Genomic DNA, 21,091 nt, shown 5'->3' with positions numbered 1-21,091 from the left:
GATCTGTGTGTTTGTGTTTGCAGAGAAACCAACAAAGACGGACGTGAGCCCCAGTAAGTCTGCAGCGTATTCAAATTTAAATTACTGGTGTTTGACTTTGAACTCGACCTGACATTTTATCACCTGTGTCTGTTTGCTCTTGTGTTTGTGTGTGCAGTCGTGTGCTTCCTGTCTGACCGTGATTGGCTGAGAGAGAGAGTGATCCAGTGGGTTCAGGAGGAGGTCGGATCCGACGACCTGACCTCGAACGCGTCTTCAACTAATGAGATTCTGCAAACGTACTTTAAGGTCACAACTTTTTTCACACTTCTTATCTGACCACTTAACCACCAACCACAAGATGAATACCTGTAAATGTTGTGAAAATAAAGAAGATTGCGTTTGCGGGTTTCAGATGTACGACGATGGCGATTCAGTACTCGACTCCAAAGAGTTCCTGAACTTCCTGAAACATAATGAAACAGCCCTCAACCTCACGTACTCCGATACTCTGGAGACGAACCTGCTGCTGAGGTACAAAAACATTCTTAGAGTTAAGATAGCAGTTTCCTCTTGGTTGAAAACAAAAGGTCTGAACTGCAGATTTAATTTGTTGTGACTCAACAGAAATGCACATATTGTAATTAAACAACACTCTCTCTGTGCGTCTCAGGTCTCTGTGTGTTGATGCTCTGATCGAGCTGTCAGATGAAAACGCAGACTGGAAGCTGAGTTTAAATGAGTTTGTCAACTGCATGACACCCACCTACCATCCGTATGAGAGAAGTAATGTCCCGCTCCCTCAGACACACATCGCTACTGTAAAAAAATGACAGCATGATGCAAAAATACCTGTATGTTTTCTTGTGTGTGTGCTGAAGAGTGCGCTCTGGAGGACGAGGTGTTCGAGGACGGAGCTGAAACTCGGATGGAGTGTAACAAGTGTGTGTGTGCCTGTGGAAACTGGGTCTGCACTGCTCTCACCTGCACAGGTGAGGATTTATATATTCTAATAATCCCTTTTTGTCAGGGATTGTGTCTTTTTTTTACGTACTGCCATCATTTGTGTGTCAGGGGAGCACCAGGTGGAGGAGGATGGTGAGGAAGGAGCAGAAGATGAAGAAATGACGGAAGAGGAGTGGAGCAGGAGAGTGGCTGAACTCAACTCACTGAACTGACTTTGAACTGTAAATATACTTCACTATATATTATTCTGCTTAAAATATAATAAGATTGATAAACTCTGTACTCAAAGAGGAAGGTATTCTCACCACTTTACTTTAGACAACAATGACACAAGCTCACGATATACTGTATGTATTTTCCAAATGTTATCAAATGATTTGAAAAATATTTAATTTAATTTAAACAGAATAATATAATAAGAATAAAAATGAAAAAACAGTCCAGTCTGGACTTTCCTTATCATCTGATAAGTACATTTTTAATTATTAAATCAAGCAGACTAAAATTTATTGTGATGGATTACTTTCCTGAACTATTTTAAGTTTTTAACAAACTGTTTCCACCCAGAATTTTTTTTTAATATGCTTAAAAACTCCCCTGCAGTCTTAAAAACTAAACATGATTCCAAGTTTAATGTTTAAAACATACAAAGCTAACAGCGCGGCCATTTAGAGTCGAAAAAACGAGAACAGTGTTTACGTTCCTCTCAACCTTCCTCTCATTCTTTACCTCAAAATACCTCTTACCTGTTCCAACAGGAGACCTTCACCATGGAGACCTGAGGTCACACCCACTGCTCCCTCACCAGCCAATCAGCAGCGGAGTTTTCCTGAACTACGATTAACAGGAGCATCTCATTATAAACCCATAAAGTTTTCATACAGTGTTTTTCTACAGAAATAGCTTTTTTACAGTATATTTTTATATATCTCTACATAACATATTCAACAGTAAGATTGTTTGGCATCTCAGTTTTTTAATGGACTGTAAACGTGTTATTCTGCCGTTTTTTATTATTATTTAAGAAAATAATATTTAATTTTAAGTCACTGTGAGAAAATGTTGAATACTGATCATGATTCAGTTTGTCAGTGTTGTTTTTAGAAGCTGGTGAGACACTCATGGTGTTGATTCAGATTCAGAATTTATCACTTAATTGTTAATGGTTTATTATATTTTGTTGTGAAGTTCTGAAGTTGATGCTGATTTTTTTTTTTTACACACATGTTGCTCAAAGAAACAGTTTATTGTTTATCTAATAAATTGTCAGATGCTAAAAGGCTTTAATGGAAAACAGAAGACTGATTTATGCATTCCATTAAATTATTATTGATTTATTGTATACACAGTATCATTAAATAATAGTATGAATAATAAAATACTGCGTAACAGTATAATGGCACTCAGAAGTTACAGTTAACGAAAAAAATAAAAGTGAAAAACACACAAGATATTTTTTACTGGTAGGTCAAAGGATGAAAAAATATTTAAAATGTCCAAATCTCATTTAAAAAATCATATTTTTATCACATCCCATAATCAATAAGGCCTCCAGACAGGCTCCTCCCCTCTGAGAGAGAGACACGCCCCTTCTATATAATTGCTCAGCGCCGTGATGACGTTGCGGTCCTCCCCCGCAGTTTGGAGCGGTTGGTTCGGTCCGTAGTTGTAGTAGCTGCCCGGCTGGAACGGACCACTGTGGCTCAGCGGGGGTGGAGGTGGAGGGGAAGACAGGTAGGAGCTGTACGGGGAGGGCTGGGTGGAGTAGGTGAGGGCAGGCAGGTGGTGCATTCTGGGATTTGAAGGGAAGGAAGAAGTCAGAGAGGTCACCTGACCCAGGAAGGACGGCTCAGTGGTCCAGAGAGAGGAGGGGAAGGATCTACAATCTGGAGAGAGATGACATCAACAACTTTTCTTCAACTTTAGTTTTCATTTTTTAAATTTGGTAAGTAAATTAAAGATTAAACGTCCCTCCACTCATACCTGATGATGCAGAGCTGCCGCTGGATGACCTGAACCCTCCTGACTTCACCTCCTTCTGCCTCTGTCCTGAGAGAGAGGGACAGAGAAGAAGAAGAAGGAAGTCATTTCTCTCTGACAGTTTGGATTAAACCATCGTGTCAGAATCTCTGGTGTGCACTAACGTCTCGGCAGCCGCTGTCCGTCCACCGTCACCTTGATGGCTTTGTGTAAGGTGGCGATCTGAGGCGGCGACGTCAGCACGTTGATGGAAATTGTGAAACTCTTACCTGAAAAAAAAAAAACAGCAAAGTTATTAAAAGTAATTCTACAACAAACCATAGTTACATAAAGTTAGGTGAAGTTTATCAGGCTGTTTGAAGTCAAACCAAGTCAGTTTATCTTTGAGGTTTTTGAACCACTCAGTTTCTTCGCCCACAAGGTTTTTTGAGGGAACTGAATCAACGATCATAAAGATTGATTGAAAGCCTATGTAAACTTGCATAAATAACCTTTAATATTATCGCCTGAGGACGGGATAACATCCTTATCTCTGAGAAAGACATTTAAATTACAGCTGTCTACCAACCTCTGCCGCTGCGACCAATGAAGCGGAGGTCATTAAAGTGGGCGTAGCCTTGCTTCATGGTTGCGGTGGCGTTGCGTAGCTCAGCGCTGCTGTTGTCTTCGTTGCCAGCCATCACCGTGACAACGACACCGTCTGGTACATCGTTGCTCAGGGCAACCACCTGGAGGACGGAGGATGGTTAGAACACGAGTATCACTCTGGAATACTGACATTTTATGACCTTTGACGCTATGAACTGAAGCCATTCTTGTCTCAATAGATAGATAGATAGATAGATAGACAGGAGGCTGGTTCAATGAATGGATCATTTCCTCACAGTGAAGGCTCTCGGCAGGGTTTTGTTGCACCTCCAGTGCTTTGGCAGGCTGCTGCAGAGGAAGTTGGGGCTGTCCGTCTGGACCAGGCCTCTGGGTGGCGCCATGCTGCACTGATGGAGGAGAGACTTCGCCTCCTGGTCGTCCAGTTGGTGGTTGGCGGATGATGGTGCTGGCCGACGCTTCACCACCACAGGATCTGAGAGGAAACGGAGACACAGAGATTGTTTTCTTTTGGCTTTTATTTTCTCTCTCTTGATCTTGGCCATATAATTTTTTTTAACGATAACACATGTAGCCAACAGCCTGTATACAGACCTACAACACAAATTATTAGGATTTTTTTTACATTCAGCAATAAACAAAGCATACAGGTGGGCGTAGAGAAAGAGAAGGAAGCATCTTTATGTCTGCATTTCATATAAAACTTTACGTTTTTCAAATAAACCAAGTTTAAGTGACGTTAAACATTAAAAATATCTGTTTCTCTGACTCTAAATCCAAAGTTTTAATGGACTGAATTGTAAAATTATGAGAAATATGACTTAGTTTGTGCTTTTCTAGTCTTTCTAGTTAAATAAAACATATTTAACCTGGTCCTTAACATTTTTACCAAGCTAGCTGAAATTCTTAATTAATTCAGCATTGTTAATTCAGCTATCTTGGTACACTGTGTAGTTTGGTTTCGCCAAAAACACCACATGGCGGCCATTTTACTTGTCGCCATAACTGAAATGATGTATTTTGCATATCTGAACCGAACATGATAACACAGCTGATGTTTTAATGGTTGAGGTTTACAATGATACTCTATACTACATCATAAATTGTTTAGGTTAACAGTTATAGGTGAATTCTGGTAAGTTCTGGTAACAAAAGCATTTTCCCCCCCTTCTTCCCCACTTTTAGCTGCTAAATTGAATGTTTTTTAACAAATAACTAATCAGTATAATCCAGTCAGCCTCTCTCCTTCTTCCACACGATATTTCCTGAATAATAAATCCAGAAAATATTTGTCAAAGGACGTTTTTTTAAGTAGAGAGTGTATAAAACTACAACAACCAAGCTCCCGCGCTTCCTGCTTCGATCTACGTCATCAAACCGCGCCGATAATTGCACCAAACATGAAAGTGTCAACAGTCGCAGCAGCAGCAGTGTTTTCTCAACGACTTCGGTGAGGATTTTAACTGACTTCGGAGCAGTTTCTCTCCGCCTCTCTGCTCCTCTGCTCCTCTGCTCCTCCTCTGCTCCTCCTCATGTCCGTGTTTTTCTCATCACTCTCTCCTTCATTGTGTTTTATCCACCGCAGTGTTTGAATAGGAGGGAACTGCGCTGTATTATCATTCAGATTTCACTGCCGGACAGGAAGTTACTGCGGTCACACCACCTGTCCCCTCTGTGTTTATGTGTTTCTGTGTCTCTGACTTCATTTGCCTCCAATCTGTTCAGCTATGTTGTTATTTTAAGCTCCTGGCTCATCTTTTCTTCTTCACTACATAGCTGGGTTAGTTTTGTTCTGGTTAAATGATCCCAAAGTGCTCATTACACACTACATTTAACAGTGACTGTCTGTTGTTGACATTCACCTTTGTGTTTGTGTGGGAGAGAGAACAGGATCTTATTTGTGTTTCACATCTTTAAAGCTTTTAAAATCAGAGCTGCGACACATTAAATCCACACTGATCAGTTTGTAAGGTAGAAATAAGCTAAAACTAATGCAGTCATGCTATAAAATCTACCTCCATAGAGATTTAAAAGCTCAGTTTGTACTAAATAATGACACAGTTAATTAAACAACATCTCTCTGAAACAGTTTAGACATAAACTGAACTTAATAACCTTCGTGAAGGGAGGATTTACAGCAGGGTTGTTGTATTAGACTGCTTTAGTTTTAGCTAATAAACATGAATATTAGTCAGTTTGGAACTACATTACTACAGCAGATTCACACCATCGACAAGAACATGATTTGAAACACGAGAAACTAAAGAATAAAATATGTTGGATGTTAGTTTTCCTCATTTAAATTCAGGTCACAGCAGTAGAAGATGAACTAAAGGCTGTTTTTTTTTAGGTTGGAATAGTTGTTTAGCCTGTTTGTTATTGGCTGTGCTGCTGGAAGAAAAGTTTCTTCAGAGGTCAAATGTTGATCTTGACATTCAAGGCAGAATTTGGCAGAATTTCTGTAAAGAAATGTGAGTATTTGGTGGATTTGCTTCCCACACCAGCCTGGAAGCTACACATGAGGTCTCCTTAGACAGAATGAATAATGTTGTTTGACGGTGAGCGAAAAAACGTGTCTTCAGTTTTTGTTTTTCTATATTTCTTTGTTCCGTCGTGTCTGCAGGTGGTCGTGGTTATGAGCAGTCCCATGGCTGGATCAGCCGCCTCCAGTTCCAAAGACCGTCCAGCTTCCAGGACCAGTTTCATCCCAGAGCTACAGAGCATGATGTAAGACACACACACACACACACACACACACACACACACACACACAGAAAGAGACTCACCCCAGTACAGCATCGGGCTGCTGCTGCTGAACAGACTGTTTGAAGCCATAGAAACCTGTTTAACAAACGACAGAGACACAAATGATCACGCTCTGCAAACTGCTACCAGAAAAAATAAAACTAAAACACAGATGTCTTAAAACCGTCCTCAGCCCTTCATCTTGATATATTATTTCATGTGTAATATATAGCATTATAAAAATAATTGTATTGTTTATTTACTTTCCAAAGTGTAAACTTAGGTAGGAAAGTTATGACAAACTAACCTTCAATAAAGCAACATTCCTTCATTACAACTACAAAGATTTAGGACTAATTGAAGAAACAAATGAAGCTTTGCAACAAATCCTCCTTAACAATCACACAAACACTTCAGCAGCAGACAATTAAACAGTCTCACAAGTGCAGCTGCAATTAAAAGCTACAGTCTTTGCAGTAGAGCTGAATTGAGTTGTCAATTAATTAATTAATTAATCTTCTATGACATTTTTAGGCAAACATGAACCAATATTACTGAGTTTTTTCTTTTGGATTATGAGGATTTTTCTGTGTTTGGCATTAAACTCATTATGTTTAGTTTTTGGACTGTTGAACAGACAAACATCTGGCTTAAGGAAATCTGCATTTTTCACCATTCTCTGACATTTTGTAAACCAAATAGTTTTTGTTTTATGAAAGAAATATTTGGCTGATTTAATCAATGATAAAAAAAAATATTAAAAAGTAAGTAAGTAAGCAATATTTGTACAGCGCCTTTCACAGACAAGGGTCACAAAGCGCTTTAATAACAAAACAATACACAGTAAAAAGCTACTTTACCCTAAAAATATTGCCATATCTTAACAAGTAGAATTCTTAAAAGCAACTTTGCTTACTCTAACTTTACTACTAAGGTTCCTGTCGCTAATTAAATACCTTCTGTGGGTTTTTCAGAAGAAACCATGTTTGCGATGTGGTCTAAATCAGTGTGTGTGAGTCTGAGTGTGTGTTTTGGGGTACTCACCTTGTGATGTGTGTGGGCTGCAGACACAGAGAGAGAGATGGTGTTGGTGGTCAGAGAGGCTGAAACCAACTAAACCCCAAAACCTAAAAACCAACACTCAGCCTGGCGCCAACCTCCGAACCTGAGGCCAACCTGCCCACAACCCCAAACCAGAGCCGCTCTTACCTGTTCGATGGACAGCTGCAAACAGCCAATCACGGCGCGGACAAGGGCGGGAGCGGTGGTCAGCGAGGGGGGCTGAGTGATGTTTGTATGTGACAGAGAAAGAATAGATGAGAGACGGAGGGAACGAGAAGAAATGAGAGATGGAAAGAGCTGCAGGATGTGGCTTTAGCTCAGTCTGCCATCATGGAAGTGGCTTCTCTGGATGCAAATTGAGGTTTGACCAAATTGAAGTCAAAGTGTGTGTGTTTGTGTGTGGCCTGTCGACCTCAGTGTGTGTGTGTATGTGTGTCATGCCAGAGGATATACGTGTATACGTTTATATTTGCAAGACCAGTTTATTTGGACAGTGACATGTTTTATATCTTGACATGTGACATGATACAGTGACATTAATTGTTATATTTAAATTGCACATGCTCTCCTGTTTTGGATGGAAAGATGTTATACTCATGTATTTAACTTTATCTCGGTATCTGAAATACATTTATTTTCAACACCAAAGTTAGTAAACGTGTTTTTCTACAAGTTGTCAAAATTTTAGGGGACACATTTTATAAATGACAGGACTAAATATTGTCCGAACACGAGCAACTGAAATAGAAAACAGTTTAAAATAGTCATATGTAAGATTCAAGTCAGAAACTTTTTGGTAACTCTTCTTTTTACGGTCCTATAATTACTAACACGGTAAATATATGGTAAATTATAGTATGTTATTTGGCAGTACAGTATATTTTTGGGTAATTATTACTTGTATCCAGCAGGTAATTGCAGTTGTGATGATTTTAGGCTGGTGATAACTTTGATATAATTGCATAATTCGTAGGAAAGTAGGCAGCTATTTCTTACAAACACATCCTCTAATACCAACTATTAAAGGTACCGTACTTTACTGTAAATTATTTCCTTATTTCCACTATTATTTAGTGTTCATGGCTATGGCAGTCGATAAAGTGTTTAGCAGATTTACCTTAAGAACTATGGTAATGTACTGTAATCTGCCACTGAAGAGAGCTGATCTGAGTACTGATTAAGTTATTCCTGAGTGCTGTTGTCTTTTCTATTATACTCTGAATATTACTGGCTTCCTGTTGTCACACAACAGTAGATTAATCAGAAAGTTGTCAGTCTAATTTTCTTCAACATGTGTGTCCGTATCACACTGTTTATCTCTGTTGATTCTGTGAAGAGCTGAAGCCTGTCAGCTTCATAAAAGCGGTTATATTTAAACTGTCTGTTGTTGAGGTTTTGTCAACAACAGCAGCTTGATGAGAATAAACAAAACAAAAAGAAGCGAGATGCTAAAATGAGCAGTGACAGCTGAGTCAGCAACAGAAAATAGTAATTAAAAAGATGACAAGCGATCTCAAAACTGTGGTGGAAAATCACATCATCTAAATGTTTAGAGAACCAGCAGCTCATGTAGTCCAGATGTATTCAGTGTTTTAGGGGATTCACTTGAATCTCTGCAGCACTTTGATTCATGTTTTGCATCTTCATGTTTGTTTGTGTTTGTGCATCAGGTTTGCTCTGGGAGACGCTCGCCGGCCTCTGCTGGAGACGGCAGCGCTGGTGGAGGACATCGTGCACACACAGCTCATCACTATGGTAACAGAAATACAGACACTTAACTTTCTCTCATGACATCTCATCTCATTACATTTTTTTATGTGTGAAGCCGAGTGGAAAATGTAGATTTGTCCGGAGAAAACTTGTTTTCTAAATGTTTTTGTAATACTCAGTTTGACCACAAGGGGCTGAAGTGCACCTCTGTTCTAAATGGGACTAAAAGCATTCAGGTCATGAGTGGAATATAAAAATGAGCCTTCTCCCCAATTTTCTTTTCTCATTAAATTTGTTTTTTCATTCAGTTTTACACATGAAATGAAATAAAAAGATGTTTAACTAGTGAAATATTCCTTTTCTTTTCCAGAAAGATTTTGTTTTTCACTCAAATTCTAATTTCTCCTCAAAGATGTTTCTCACTCAGTTTTTCTTCTTCCCTTAAATTTAATTTTTAAATTTTCCAAAAAAGTTTTTTAAAAAAAATGTCTCTTGAAAATTTCATTTACACAATTTCAAACATTGTCCTTTTTGACTCAGTTTAGCAAATTAATTCTCCTGAAATTAATGAAACCAAAGTGCTCCCGAATGATTCTTTTTCAGTTTCAAACTTGAAAAAAATTCTCCTGATTTTTTATCCCTTGGTTTAACAAATTATTTCTCCTGAAATGAAAAGAAAAAAAATTCTCCTGAATGTTTTTTTCAAAATTAAGGAATTTAGATTATTCCGGCAAAACAATTCTCCACTAGTTCAAGTCCTAAATAAGACAGAAAACATCTTAGATCAGACTTAGTAAATGGAACATCAAGAAGGATAATTAATTCTCATTGTGCAGATTGAAGGACTAAAATCCAACGTTTCCACAGGACTTCATGTTGCTATATCTAACTGATAAAAAGTGGGATTACAGTTGATATCAGATGTGATTTTTTTGTGTTTCTGATCCTTAAAATGACATGAATATAAGTTGTACTAATGCTGTGTGCTGATTGGTTCATTCATCAGCTGCATCAGGCCTGCGAGGGCGCGTCTCTACGCGGCTCGAGGGTCATTTCAGCGGAGGACATCCTGTTTCTGATGAGGAGGGACAAGGTGAACAAAACACACACTGAACAAACACACACACATACTTTGGACACACAATACATACAATACAGGATTTTTATTGATTTTCATGTCATTGTCTCTTGACCAGAGGAAAGTGGCGAGGCTGTTGAAATATCTCCAGTTTAGAGATTATAAATCCAAACTGCTCAAAACTGTGGAGGATGACGAAACACAGCAAGACACGGGTACATATAGATATATATAAAACAAAAAAGATAAAGTCAGAATGTTCATTAAATCTCCATGAAACCAAATAACAATAACATGAACTCATTGGCTGGCGCAGGTGCTGCTGGCGTTGCCCAGCGGAGGCAGCGATTGGCCCAGGATTTTCTGGTGTGGATGGATCAGACCGGCGACCTCCTGTCATTGGCTGAGCGGCAGGAAGTAGACCCCGTCAAACAAGAGCGGATGGAGGTCAGAGGTCGTCATGATGCAATGATTTAGCAGTAAATTTAAGTTTGTAAAGACTGAATATGATGATGAAGATGATTATAATGAATTCTTTACATTTTTTGTGGGTTAGCGTTTGGAGCGTCAGACTCGAGCTATGGACCAGGCCCAGTACGCCGAGTTCTGTGAGAGTCGACAGCTCAGCTTTGGTAAGATTTAGATTAAATAATTAAGAATGTCTTTAAAAACTAAAGTGTTATGAAGCTTTGAAAACCACAGAAAAGCAGTTTCTATAGTTGTTTTCCTTCACAACTGGACTGTGTGACTTGAGCTGATGCCAGGAATCAATCTCCTTCCTGCTGTTGATTCCAAATTACCAAGTACAAGTAATTTTTTAATGATGCAAGATAATTTGACTTTTTTAAGCAGAAAAGTCAAAATTCTCTGATTCCAGCAGAAACCGAAACCCCATAGATTTTAGTTCTGGCATGTGTTTGTCCCTTTTACTTGTTAATGAACATAATAATCAAAATTTTTATTGGATCATTTTCTGTCGATCGATGGTAGATTTCTAAAATATCTCCAAAACTACACAGAGTTAATTCAGACTGTGTCTTTTTGTTTGTTTCCAGCTAAGAAAGCCTCAAAGTTTCGGGACTGGCTCGACTGCAGCACGTTAGAGCTGAAACCAAACAGCATCGCCATGGAGATCCTGTCGTACCTGGCTTACGAGACTGTTGCCCAGGTAACGTGACGAGTTACGACGTCTCTGTCTACTTTATATGTTCTGTGATGATAACTTATATTAAATTCTTTCTGGGATTCTTCTCCAGATTGTAGATTTGTCTCTGTTGGTGAAGCAGGAAATGGCAGCGAAGACAAATCCCATCAGTCACGTGATCTCCGCCAGCTACATCCACTACAACACTCACACAGAGGTACACACACACACACACACACACACACACGTTTAATTTTCTGACATTTCATCTTCATCACTAAAATGTTCAAGAGTTATGTTTGAAGTAAATAATTAACACCTCTCCTCCATCTTTCTGTCCACCAGGTAAAGAAGGATCCAGACTCACCTGAAGCCACTCCCCCTTCCACACCAGGCTCCTCCCACTCCTCAAAGCCCCTCCTACAGGGTAACGGCAGTCTGGACGGCCGGGCGAGACAGAGGAAGCGCAAAAAGGTGTGCAGCCTTCTTACCTGTATTCTCACCGTGATTTGTGTTTAACTTTACAACGTTTACTCGACCCAACATCCACAGAAGTGACACAAACTTGACCTCGTTGTATTAACACAGAGTCTTTTGTTTCAGAGCTGTCCGGCTACAGTTGAACCACCCAGCGGAGCCATCCAGCCCTGTCACATCAGAGAGGCCATCAGAAGATACAACTACAGACACACAGTGAGTACAACCACAGCTCTGAACATGACATTCACACACTGCATGTCTGGATTCTTTACATCAAGGATTACGTAGGTTTCCTCCAATTTTATTTTGGTTTTCTTGCTGAGAAGAAAAAAAGGTAATTTCCTACTAAAAGTTCTTCACCGTGGGCGACTTCAGTCTGCAGATTTCTTTCCTACAGTCTTTTTTTCTGTGGAGCCACGTTATTGATCCACAGCCTGTATGGACAGAATGAACAGCAGTTTCTAACTCCAAAAACATTTTGAACTATAAGATCTTTGTCAGGATAAACTCTGAGGTCAAAACATTGCATCAGTTAAAGGGACAGTGTGTAACGATTTAAGTAATTTATTAACTCAAATCAACGTCTTTGTTCATAAGTAAGTCTTCATTGGTGTACAATTACCTCTGCAAAAAATCTGACTTATCCTCCTGAGCGAAGAATTACCTATCTGAATATACATAGCACGGGCAAGCTCTGTGGAGGCCGCCATGTCTTTCCGGTTTAAAAAAAAACTATGGACTGTCGAGAGGGACACAAAGCACTACGTGGTACTATGTAGTAAGGCTAAATGCGTTTTCGCTCAGAGCTAGCTTGACTGCGGAACTGAGAGGGAGCTCAGTGAAAGCGCTCGTCACTAACAATAACAATAACTAACTACATTTTTACCTCATTACTTGAATCAGTAGAAATACTCGACACTGTTGGGAAAGAGTCCATATTTTGAAAATGAGTTTCTTGTCCGTCAGGGCCACCGTAGCTTCCTGAACGTCTCCAACGTCTTCAGAACGGGAGGGGTGAGCAAAGGAGTGTTGCAATGTAGAACCTCACAGCTAGATGGCGCTAAATACTTGCTATATTACACACTGTCCCTTTAAACTTTTGGGAGTTTTTAAATTCAAGTTTGTAGACAATCGCTTCCCTTTTGATGCAAGTAAAAATGCAAAAAAACTTTTTCATGGGAAAAAGTAAAAAAAAAATGTAGAAAATGTTTTGTTTCAATTTGGCAAAAAAGTATTTTTTGTTTTCCCTGTGTAAAAAAAGTGAAAGAAAATGTCAGGAGAACCTTCGTCTTTTCAGGTGTGAATCAAAGTGAAAAAAATGTTTGTTTCAATTTGTGAAACCTAGTGAACAAATATTTTTTGATAGTTTAATTTTTTCGTGATCCGTTTTCTGAGTCTGATCGAAATTGTTTTCTTTATAATTTTTCTGAATCAGTAAAATGTTTTTACTGATTCAACTTGAAGAAAAGTTGTTGGTTTTTTTCAGATGTGTAAAAACATATTTTTCAGAAGAGGTTTTGTGTGAAACCAAGTTGAAAACATATTTTAGACTTTTTTTTATTTTCCATGCAAGTCAAGTGACAAAAGAAATGAAAGAAATTATGAAGAAAAAAAAATTCTCCAAAGAAACATTTTCCACTCTGTTTTACAAAGTGAAAAAGAATTATGGAAAAACATTTTCACACAGGAAGCAAGGCAAAAAAAAAAAATCAGTTGAATTATTTCTTGGATGGATTCCATTTTTGAAGCATTTGAAACATTCTGAAAAACAAAATCTTCTGGATTTTTTTTTCACCTAGCTTTACACAGTAAAACAAATCACATTTTCATAGATGAAAATTGGTGAAAAAAGTTTTTGCCACTAAGTTTATGTCATTCACTCAGGAGAGAAAACAATTTAGATCAGACTTCTACGAATGAAAATGGATTACTAGAAAAAAACAATTCTCTCACCCCTCAGGTTCTATAAGATTCCTGTAAAATGTGCCAGTACAAAATTGTATTTTTAAAACCTGTCCACCTCTTTTCTCTCTCAGAGCGCCTATTCGAGAAGCGGGATGGCCTTCCTCACCTGTTGAAGACGCAACACATTCTTACACACAATCTTTTTTTTGTTCTATTGTTGTAATAAAGATTTTTCACAAAGCTTGAGTTTGTGTTTCTGACTGAACGTCTCACAAATGTTTCTGTTCTGACTCATTATTAAAATCTTCTGGGTTCTCTGATAAAAATCAAATTTGACTGTCGTCCAAACAAACACTTACTCCAACTTTGTCATTGTTGAAAAGAAACTTTATTGGTCACTAATACAGAAACACAAGGGACTACTGAGGATGCTCAAAACTCAGCTGGTGACATCATAGCAACATGAGCACACGGAGGCGGGGCTTGACTCTGGAATTGCTGCGAACATGAAAAATGACAGAAAGATTCAATGCAACAAATCGGAGGATGGGGGCGATAAACTGGTTTGTGTTCCTCGCAGCAGCTGTTAGCTTGATTTCAACGTCTCCATGAGGAGGATTTGAATGTAGCATGAATGTGTGATTTGTGTGTTGCTCAGTATTTCTGAGCGCTGTTGATCAGCGCTTCTCTCTCCATCAGCAGCTCTCCGTATCTCTGCTGAAGTTCTCTCTCTCTCTCCATCTGCCTCTCCACGTCCTCCCTCAGGGCCTAAAACACACACAGATTGACTAACTGTGAGCGTTTGGGTCAACATGAGTGTGATCACTGATGCTGAGGACATTAGAAATGATCACATGCGTGTCATAAATGTATTTACCTCTTGTCTCCTGGGAATGGCGGTATCCTCTTGTTTCTTCAGCTGATCGAAGGTCTGCAGCTCTGTAGCCGACTGCTCCACCTGGTGGACACCATGAGAATGAGAACATTACTAAAAATAAATAAATAAAAAACTAATTCACTAGAAAATCACCACTTTAATCCAGTCTGCATGGAAACTGACTGCTAAGTAGGTAGTTCATCAAGTTCAGTCAGTTATAGGTCAAAATGTGTTTTGCAGACGGATGTTTTTAATCTTTTATCTGTGGTAGAGGGAAAAACCTGCTACAAATCCCATCTGATTAAATGTGTTTGTGCACTCCATTACCCTAAAAGGGAGGAATAAAACCGGAAGTGATGTTTTTAATGTTGCAGTGAGACCCCTGCCAGATGTTCAGTACCTGTTCCCAGAGTTCACCGTGCTGCTTCAGGAGCCCCAGCGCTCTGGACTGAAACCCTCCCAGCAGGATTTTGAGCTTCTTCTCCAGTTTAGCTGCTTTGCGGGCCTCTGCTGTCATGTGACCACGGTTCACCTGGAGGGAGAAAGTGTGTGGAAAGTGGAAAAATTAATAACTTGAGTGAGGTTCTGTTAGTTTTCTGTGAGTCTGTGTTGTTTCTTACATCTAGTTTTTTCTCCAGGCTTTCAATACGGTCTTTCTTGGATGCCAGGTTAGCTCTGGTGTACCTGTTCTGAGCAGGAAGATATAAAACCTGCAGAAAGAAACGAGCAGATCAGAAGAATTAACAGCTGGTGAATAAAGCATTTCATGTGAGAATGACGGTTACTAAACAAAGTCTCTCTTTAAAGTCTCTTTGACGTTTAATTACCTGTCCGTAGCACTCCTCCCACACCTGGCTGTAGGCCTCCATGCTGAGATCACCGTGACCCATTCCTCCCTTCACCACCTCCATTTCTCCTGCCAGTACTGCCTTTGCCTGTTTAATAACACACCACATCATTAATAAGAACCGCTTCCTATAAACAGTGTATTTAAAACTTGTTACGTATGTAGATAAAGTGAAAACAGCCACGTTGTCGATGTGTGTGTTACCTGCTCCATCTCCTCTGTGCTGACTGGCTTGTAAGAGTGTGATTCCAGGTAAGCTATATGTGAAGCGTTGTTTGATGTAGAGGCGGGGCCTCTGCCTTTGCCGCGCTGCAGCGCACTGGCTGCGCTGGCCGACGGGTGGTGCAGGCAGTCGTAGTGCAGCATGGTGATCATTTCCTGTTTGATCAGCTCCTCGGCCAGCTGGAGGTCCGACAGCGGCTCCATGGAGGTGGGACGGAGGACGGACTCGTTTACCTGCAGAGACGGATTGTAACAAGCAAGTTAACATCGTGCTAATACGAATAAAAGAACTCATTAGTTGGTCTCTGAGTACATAAAAAACAGGTGCATTCAAGTGATATCAGCACAAAGAACTGCATTTCTTTTCCGCTGCACGTGTACAAACTCGAATCTGCCTACGCATAACTGAAGATGATTAAGTCTTTTGAAATGGAATAGAGAGTAGCTGATGTCTTCCACCAGATTTCATTAGACTCATAATACAGTAAAAGCAAAGAAAAAAAGGATAAGGAAAAGGACTCTTCAAAGCTTTGGAGCAGGGAGATACTCACTGAAGCTACAAAGCCCCAAAATAGTATTTATAAACAGCCCTACAAACATACAAAACTCACGTATTGATGAATACACTGATATATAAACACTTTGTGGTTGTATTTTTGTTGAAAGGTCAGTGATGTCAACATCAACAGCTTCAGACTCTTTGTTACCTCTGTGGGTCGGGGGAGATCCCTCTGAACAGAAGTGTGTCGCAGCTTCAGCTCCTTCTCTCGCTCTGCATCTCGTACAGCCTGACACACAAACACACACACTTTATTTAAATAAGAGTTATACACATACAATGTTATAAGTTACAGTTGGGCTAGGTCGCTTTAGATGAGTGTACGCACTCGGGTAAATCCAGTTATCCGACTTACCTGCTTGCGTGCCTGCACTTCTGCTGCGTCCTCTGTGAATCCCGTCTCCGTCTCTGTTTCTTCGAGCTCTTTCTCTGCATTTTCGGGAAGAACGATCTCAAAGTCGTTCTTGGGAACAGGAAGTGACAGCAGGCCCTGCCTCAGCTGCTGCAGGCTTTCTCTTTGCTGTTGTTGAGGAAAGAGAGACGTCAGTTAATACTGTTAACCTCATTAGTCCCAATTCAGCTGATATTTTATTAAACATTTTTAATAAAATATAAAATATTTGCAGAATACAACATGTGTGGCACCAGAAAACAGAAATGTTTATGGGAGCTGAATATTCACCATGTGTTTGGCGAATGCAGGGTCAGCCAGCTGCTCCTCGCTGTTAATATTCAGTTTGTCTCTCAGCGGCGTGCGGATGGGGGTCACACCCGGGGTCACGGCCCCGCGTGGGGTCATCCCTCCTCCAGACTGAGGAGTCATACCATCCTGGCTCTGACTTTGTCCAGGTGTTCTGTTACAGATGACATGATGGTTAACATTTATAGCTGGTAAGGTGTTTTGTCTTATAACTCCACAGTGTTTCAGTCAGTAAACATGTGACAGCACTGTTACCTGAACGGTGTGCTGAGAACAGTGTTGGGTGTTTGTATCTGCTGCCGCTGAGGAGTCACTCCACTGAAGTCGCTCTCGTGCAGCGGAGTGTTGAGGCCTCCCTTCAGAGGAGTGTCGATGTTGGTCAGAGCCATCAGGTTCTGGGCTTCCTGGAAATACGGACAAACACAGGTAGTAAATTAAGTTTCCAGAAAGCTTCTTACTCGTCAAAGCTTTGTTTGTAGAGTGCTCACTACAGTGTGACTCTTACCTGCAGTATCCTGTCCTCAACAGCTGGGGTGCGTGGGGTCCGGAGCCCCGTTGCCATGGTGTTGGTGACGCTGTACTCTGACAGGAGGGCCGAGGAGGCCGAGTTACCACTTTCGCTCTCCTCAGCAGCTTGACGGGCGACCTCGCTGGCGACGCCCAGTTTGACGACTTCCTCCAGCTCAGCATCACTGATCTATGACGGATGTTTAAATCAAATATTAATTAAAACATGACCTGGTAAAAGAGGGTTTATTAAAACTAGTACAGATGTTGTCATGGTTACCTGTGGCGCAGGTAAAACCAGTTTGGAACGTTTCTTGGTGAACTCAGCGACTCCGCTGGTCTGCAGGATGGCAGAAGGGAGGTCGCTCTCTTTCTTCTTCTTGATCTTCTGTTTGTCTTTCTTCCTCTCCCTCTCCTCTTGCTCACTACATGCAAACAAAAAAAAGATTTATGAACAAAGAAAGTAATGCCATTGGTTATGTTTATTTAACTGTAACATCTTTCTTGTGCATTTACTGTCTGTACCATCCGTGTGTGTAGAAAACAGTGTTTAATGTCACTGACCTGCGTAGTTCTCCGTCCAGGTGCTGCTGTCTGAGTCGTTTGAAGTTTGGCTCCAGAGGGACGTACTGCTCCATGCTGGTGTCATAGAAACCCTTTAAGTAAACACAATTTAACAATTAATAAATTACACTGAGGCCAGGTGTTGTCAGGGATTTGTGCATCTTGTTAGATCAAAACACGTGACAGTGTTTACCGATGCGGGTTTCTTTTCGAAGGGAATTTCAGCGTTGTAGTCGACGCCTCTCTTCTTCTTCCTCTTCTTCTGAACATCGATTCCGGCCGCTCTCAGCTCTCTGCGCTTCTGCAGAGCCGCCAACCGCCTGCAGCACAAAGGGAAGGATGCTCGATTATGTTTCATCGGCTTCCACATCACAAGAAGTTTCAACTAAGAACATCAGGATGGAAAATTACCATACAATTTCTGGGAAAAAAAGAAATGTGTTTATCTAACCTGGCTTCCTCCAGCTGTTTCTCTCTGGCCTTCCTCTTGGCTTTCTTGCCCTGGGTGTTGGCCAGTCGAGCTCTGGCCTCTGACAGCATCTCCAACTCATCTACAGATGGCGAGACAGACGGACAGAGTTAATTTATTTTGTGTGGACGCGCACGATGCTTTTCAGTTAAAACATAAAGCCACAAACATGAAAGAGAACTTAGATTAACTTTATTTGAAATTACACAACTGTTGATATTACAAGGGCCAGTGTGTGTTCTGTTCCTTGGGATGGATAAAGTTCAAACAAATGTTTCGTAAGTGTGTTGTTGTACCTTCGTCCATGTCCACAGGGTCGGGTCTGGCTGGCTTAGTTTCAGGATTAGGGTCGATCTCTCCTGGTTTTAACTTTCTGGGGTCGTCTCCCACTTCTTCCTCATTGTCTCTTTGCGCTGCCTTGTCTCTAAAAACACACACGCAGAAATGAATACACATTAATTGTGAACAAAAAGCATTAATACACTTAATAGATTCAAACGATTAAAGCACATGTTGTGTATAAATGTGATTTAAATCATGTAAATTCGTACAGCAGGTATTCGTAGTGCTCCAGACACTGGGCAGCCGTGCGTCCTATGATAGGAGCAATGGTCCTCCACTGAGTGGGCATCAGCTTGGCCAGATGAAGCAGCTTCTCCTCCTCCTCTCTGGACCATTCTGTTTTCTTGATGCTGGGGTCCAACCACTCGTACCTGATGACAGAAACAACAGACCACAGTTCAGCGGCAGAAAATAGATACTGAGAGAAGATACACAACAAACACAGCCTTTCCCAAAATTTCCATCCTCTGGGAATTTAATGAAGGTGTCCCCGAGTACAGGACTGTTATTAAAGACAACTTCTACAAGTTCTTAGACTCCTTTACAAGAGTGTCACTGCTATATAAATCACAAATGTTTGTATTAAAACTCACCATCTGGCTTTGCACTGTTTGGCAGACTTTCGGTGAAGCAGGGAAGCGATACGAGACCACTGGTTTTTCCCATATTTCATCACCGCTGCCTTGAGGATCTCATCCTGGATAATTTGGCAGATTACAAAAGACACAGACAGAAAAACAGAACACACTCATTAATATTACATTACCACAGCTTTGATCTGATCACAGCGTTCAGACGTAATGTTCAAAGACACTTATGATCAACAACAGATGTATTTCACTGTAAACACAAGACAAACACACTGCTGTCAGTCTAACTAGTCTAACTTAACGTTAGCACACTTGCTAACATTTACAAAGTCTGTGCAGAAATGCTTGCTAATAACGTAGCTACATTTACTAACAACCTATATGTATATTTACACAACTTCACACAATCAGTAACTTTACTCTGTCGACATTGCTGGCAGCAGAATAATCAAACCAAACTTGTTAAGCGGGCTAATTCCCGTTAAGTGAGCAGCTAGCTTCATGCTAACTCGGACTCTCTGGTCGCCTAATAGTGGTTAGCAACATGCTAACGCAGCTAGCCATGTAAACACGTACCTCGGTGTTGCGCCAGACGCCTCCTTTAATCATAATTCGCGGCATCTTTGCGGCTCGTTGTTCTCTCCTCCTTCACTGAAAATGTTGTGACCGACTCTCAACCAGTTGTGAATATATTTACACTCAAACAAAATCCAACACACAGAGAAATGCGAGGAAGGCACGAACGTGCACCAAACCGGAAACTGGTGTCGCAGAATACAACAGGTCCGTCCGCCGAAATGTATTGTGGGTATTATTCTTCAAGTGTTGTGAGGAAATCTGTTCCCCAGACGATTGGTGTCTCTTCATGATCAAACGTCGAACCAATATTGATCCGTGTATCAAATTAATTATTATTATTTTTTTTTGCGATGTTTAAACGAAACCCAACCTAATTTAAACCCACGTACCCATTAACGAACGACACCACCTACCGAGGAAACGGCTCCGGGGACATTATTTGAACGGGGGAACATATTTCGACGTAACACCTGCGAAAATGAGATGTTACTCAGTGTTTTGTTTTCAAGCTTTTTAAGTGCTTGAATTGTTTTGGTGTTGATGCAAATAAAAAAAAAAGATTAAATCAGCTGTTGTGTGATAATAATGACATGTTGAGAGACAAACTTTTACACCCTGGCACATTATGTATTACCCAGTTATTTAATTGTCACAAACCTACAGTAGCAATTCTATTTTTGGCTCATGTGTTTGCTGATGTACAGGAAATGATAGTGCTTCATTATTGTTTATGCAATTAGACCACTGTAATTTTCAATAATGGGCATCAGTGCATCTCTAACACTGTTATTCAACTTTGTTTATAATATGAAAAAGCCCCCTCTTGTGGTTGTAGAACAAACCTGAGCTTGCCATGACATTTTCTCAGACCTACGCAGCCTAAAAAAAGGCAGTTTACAATGAATATTTAAACCAAAGATGGGGAATTGCACTCACATGCACTCCACACAAAAGCAATCACATGTTAGTTATCAGAGTTTATGGAAGGAATGGACATTTTAAGTCAGTTCTTTAATACTTTAGACATTTAAATTAGAAAACTGTTTTAATCACTGACTTGATTTATGCCTGATACAAAACCAGAGCAGGATACATCAGGAATTAAAGAACATCTCAATTCAACACCAAATATCTTAAATTATCAACTAAATAAGACAAATAATTACTTAATTTTATTGAA

The 21,091-nt window shown here is 40.2% G+C and overlaps 4 protein-coding genes across 4 annotated transcripts in view; 2 read left to right on the top strand and 2 right to left on the bottom strand.

Moving 5' to 3' along the window:
- LOC115596883 (follistatin-related protein 1-like) overlaps positions 1 to 2,230 on the top strand; it is a 6,040-nt gene extending 3,810 nt beyond the window's left edge. Inside the window, exons 5-11 of the mRNA XM_030442321.1 lie at positions 24 to 53; positions 158 to 288; positions 395 to 513; positions 653 to 765; positions 861 to 971; positions 1,054 to 1,166; positions 1,704 to 2,230. Coding sequence (XP_030298181.1) covers positions 24 to 53; positions 158 to 288; positions 395 to 513; positions 653 to 765; positions 861 to 971; positions 1,054 to 1,157 — 608 coding nt within the window. The 3' untranslated portion in view covers positions 1,158 to 1,166; positions 1,704 to 2,230. The remainder of the gene's footprint in view (positions 1 to 23; positions 54 to 157; positions 289 to 394; positions 514 to 652; positions 766 to 860; positions 972 to 1,053; positions 1,167 to 1,703) is intronic.
- A 119-nt stretch (positions 2,231 to 2,349) lies between these two features.
- On the bottom strand, positions 2,350 to 4,534 carry runx2a (RUNX family transcription factor 2a). Its single transcript, XM_030442221.1, has 6 exons — positions 4,525 to 4,534; positions 3,810 to 4,006; positions 3,494 to 3,653; positions 3,090 to 3,194; positions 2,929 to 2,994; positions 2,350 to 2,831 (listed from the first exon to the last, which is right to left on the bottom strand). Exons 1-6 carry the CDS (start codon positions 4,532 to 4,534, stop codon positions 2,485 to 2,487), a joined length of 885 nt encoding a protein of 294 aa, XP_030298081.1. The 3' UTR covers positions 2,350 to 2,484.
- Positions 4,535 to 4,907: 373 nt separating this feature from the next.
- Positions 4,908 to 13,895, top strand: supt3h (SPT3 homolog, SAGA and STAGA complex component). Its single transcript, XM_030442320.1, has 12 exons — positions 4,908 to 4,981; positions 6,155 to 6,258; positions 9,009 to 9,093; positions 10,055 to 10,141; positions 10,245 to 10,341; positions 10,443 to 10,573; positions 10,683 to 10,758; positions 11,182 to 11,294; positions 11,383 to 11,487; positions 11,616 to 11,744; positions 11,874 to 11,963; positions 13,787 to 13,895. The coding sequence occupies exons 2-12, from the start codon at positions 6,167 to 6,169 to the stop codon at positions 13,826 to 13,828; spliced, it is 1,047 nt and encodes a 348-aa protein (XP_030298180.1). The 5' UTR covers positions 4,908 to 4,981; positions 6,155 to 6,166; the 3' UTR covers positions 13,829 to 13,895.
- Positions 13,896 to 14,020: 125 nt separating this feature from the next.
- cdc5l (CDC5 cell division cycle 5-like (S. pombe)) lies at positions 14,021 to 20,123 on the bottom strand. The gene is made up of 19 exons (XM_030442319.1): positions 19,909 to 20,123; positions 19,336 to 19,439; positions 18,952 to 19,113; positions 18,697 to 18,824; positions 18,383 to 18,482; positions 18,125 to 18,251; positions 17,932 to 18,023; positions 17,648 to 17,792; positions 17,366 to 17,557; positions 17,116 to 17,264; positions 16,843 to 17,014; positions 16,516 to 16,680; positions 16,309 to 16,389; positions 15,584 to 15,835; positions 15,360 to 15,467; positions 15,153 to 15,242; positions 14,933 to 15,064; positions 14,533 to 14,613; positions 14,021 to 14,423 (listed from the first exon to the last, which is right to left on the bottom strand). Exons 1-19 carry the CDS (start codon positions 19,951 to 19,953, stop codon positions 14,310 to 14,312), a joined length of 2,439 nt encoding a protein of 812 aa, XP_030298179.1. The 5' UTR covers positions 19,954 to 20,123; the 3' UTR covers positions 14,021 to 14,309.
- Positions 20,124 to 21,091: the final 968 nt, after the last annotated feature.

The sequence above is a fragment of the Sparus aurata genome, chromosome 15, assembly GCF_900880675.1.
Source record: "Sparus aurata chromosome 15, fSpaAur1.1, whole genome shotgun sequence".
Taxonomy (NCBI): Eukaryota; Metazoa; Chordata; class Actinopteri; order Spariformes; family Sparidae; genus Sparus; species Sparus aurata.
Note: the sequence above shows the minus strand (reverse complement) of the source record. Positions and strands in the feature narration are given on the sequence as shown.

Bases quoted from the DNA above. Each gene is read 5' to 3' on its own strand.
- supt3h (XM_030442320.1), top strand. From the start codon at position 6,167: ATGAGCAGTCCCATGGCTGGATCAGCCGCCTCCAGTTCCAAAGACCGT. The intron at 6,259-9,008 runs GTAAGACACACA...TTTGTGCATCAG, and splicing joins CCAGAGCTACAGAGCATGAT to GTTTGCTCTGGGAGACGCTC. The intron at 10,342-10,442 runs GTACATATAGAT...TGGCTGGCGCAG, and splicing joins CGAAACACAGCAAGACACGG to GTGCTGCTGGCGTTGCCCAG.
- cdc5l (XM_030442319.1), bottom strand. From the start codon at position 19,953: ATGCCGCGAATTATGATTAAAGGAGGCGTCTGGCGCAACACCGAG. The intron at 18,825-18,951 runs GTACGAATTTAC...GTGTGTTTTTAG, and splicing joins GAGCACTACGAATACCTGCT to AGACAAGGCAGCGCAAAGAG. The intron at 17,558-17,647 runs GTAACCATGACA...CATCCGTCATAG, and splicing joins TGGTTTTACCTGCGCCACAG to ATCAGTGATGCTGAGCTGGA.
- runx2a (XM_030442221.1), bottom strand. The intron at 3,195-3,493 runs GTTGGTAGACAG...TTTTTTTTTCAG, and splicing joins CATTGGTCGCAGCGGCAGAG to GTAAGAGTTTCACAATTTCC. The intron at 2,832-2,928 runs GTATGAGTGGAG...ATCTCTCTCCAG, and splicing joins CGGCAGCTCTGCATCATCAG to ATTGTAGATCCTTCCCCTCC.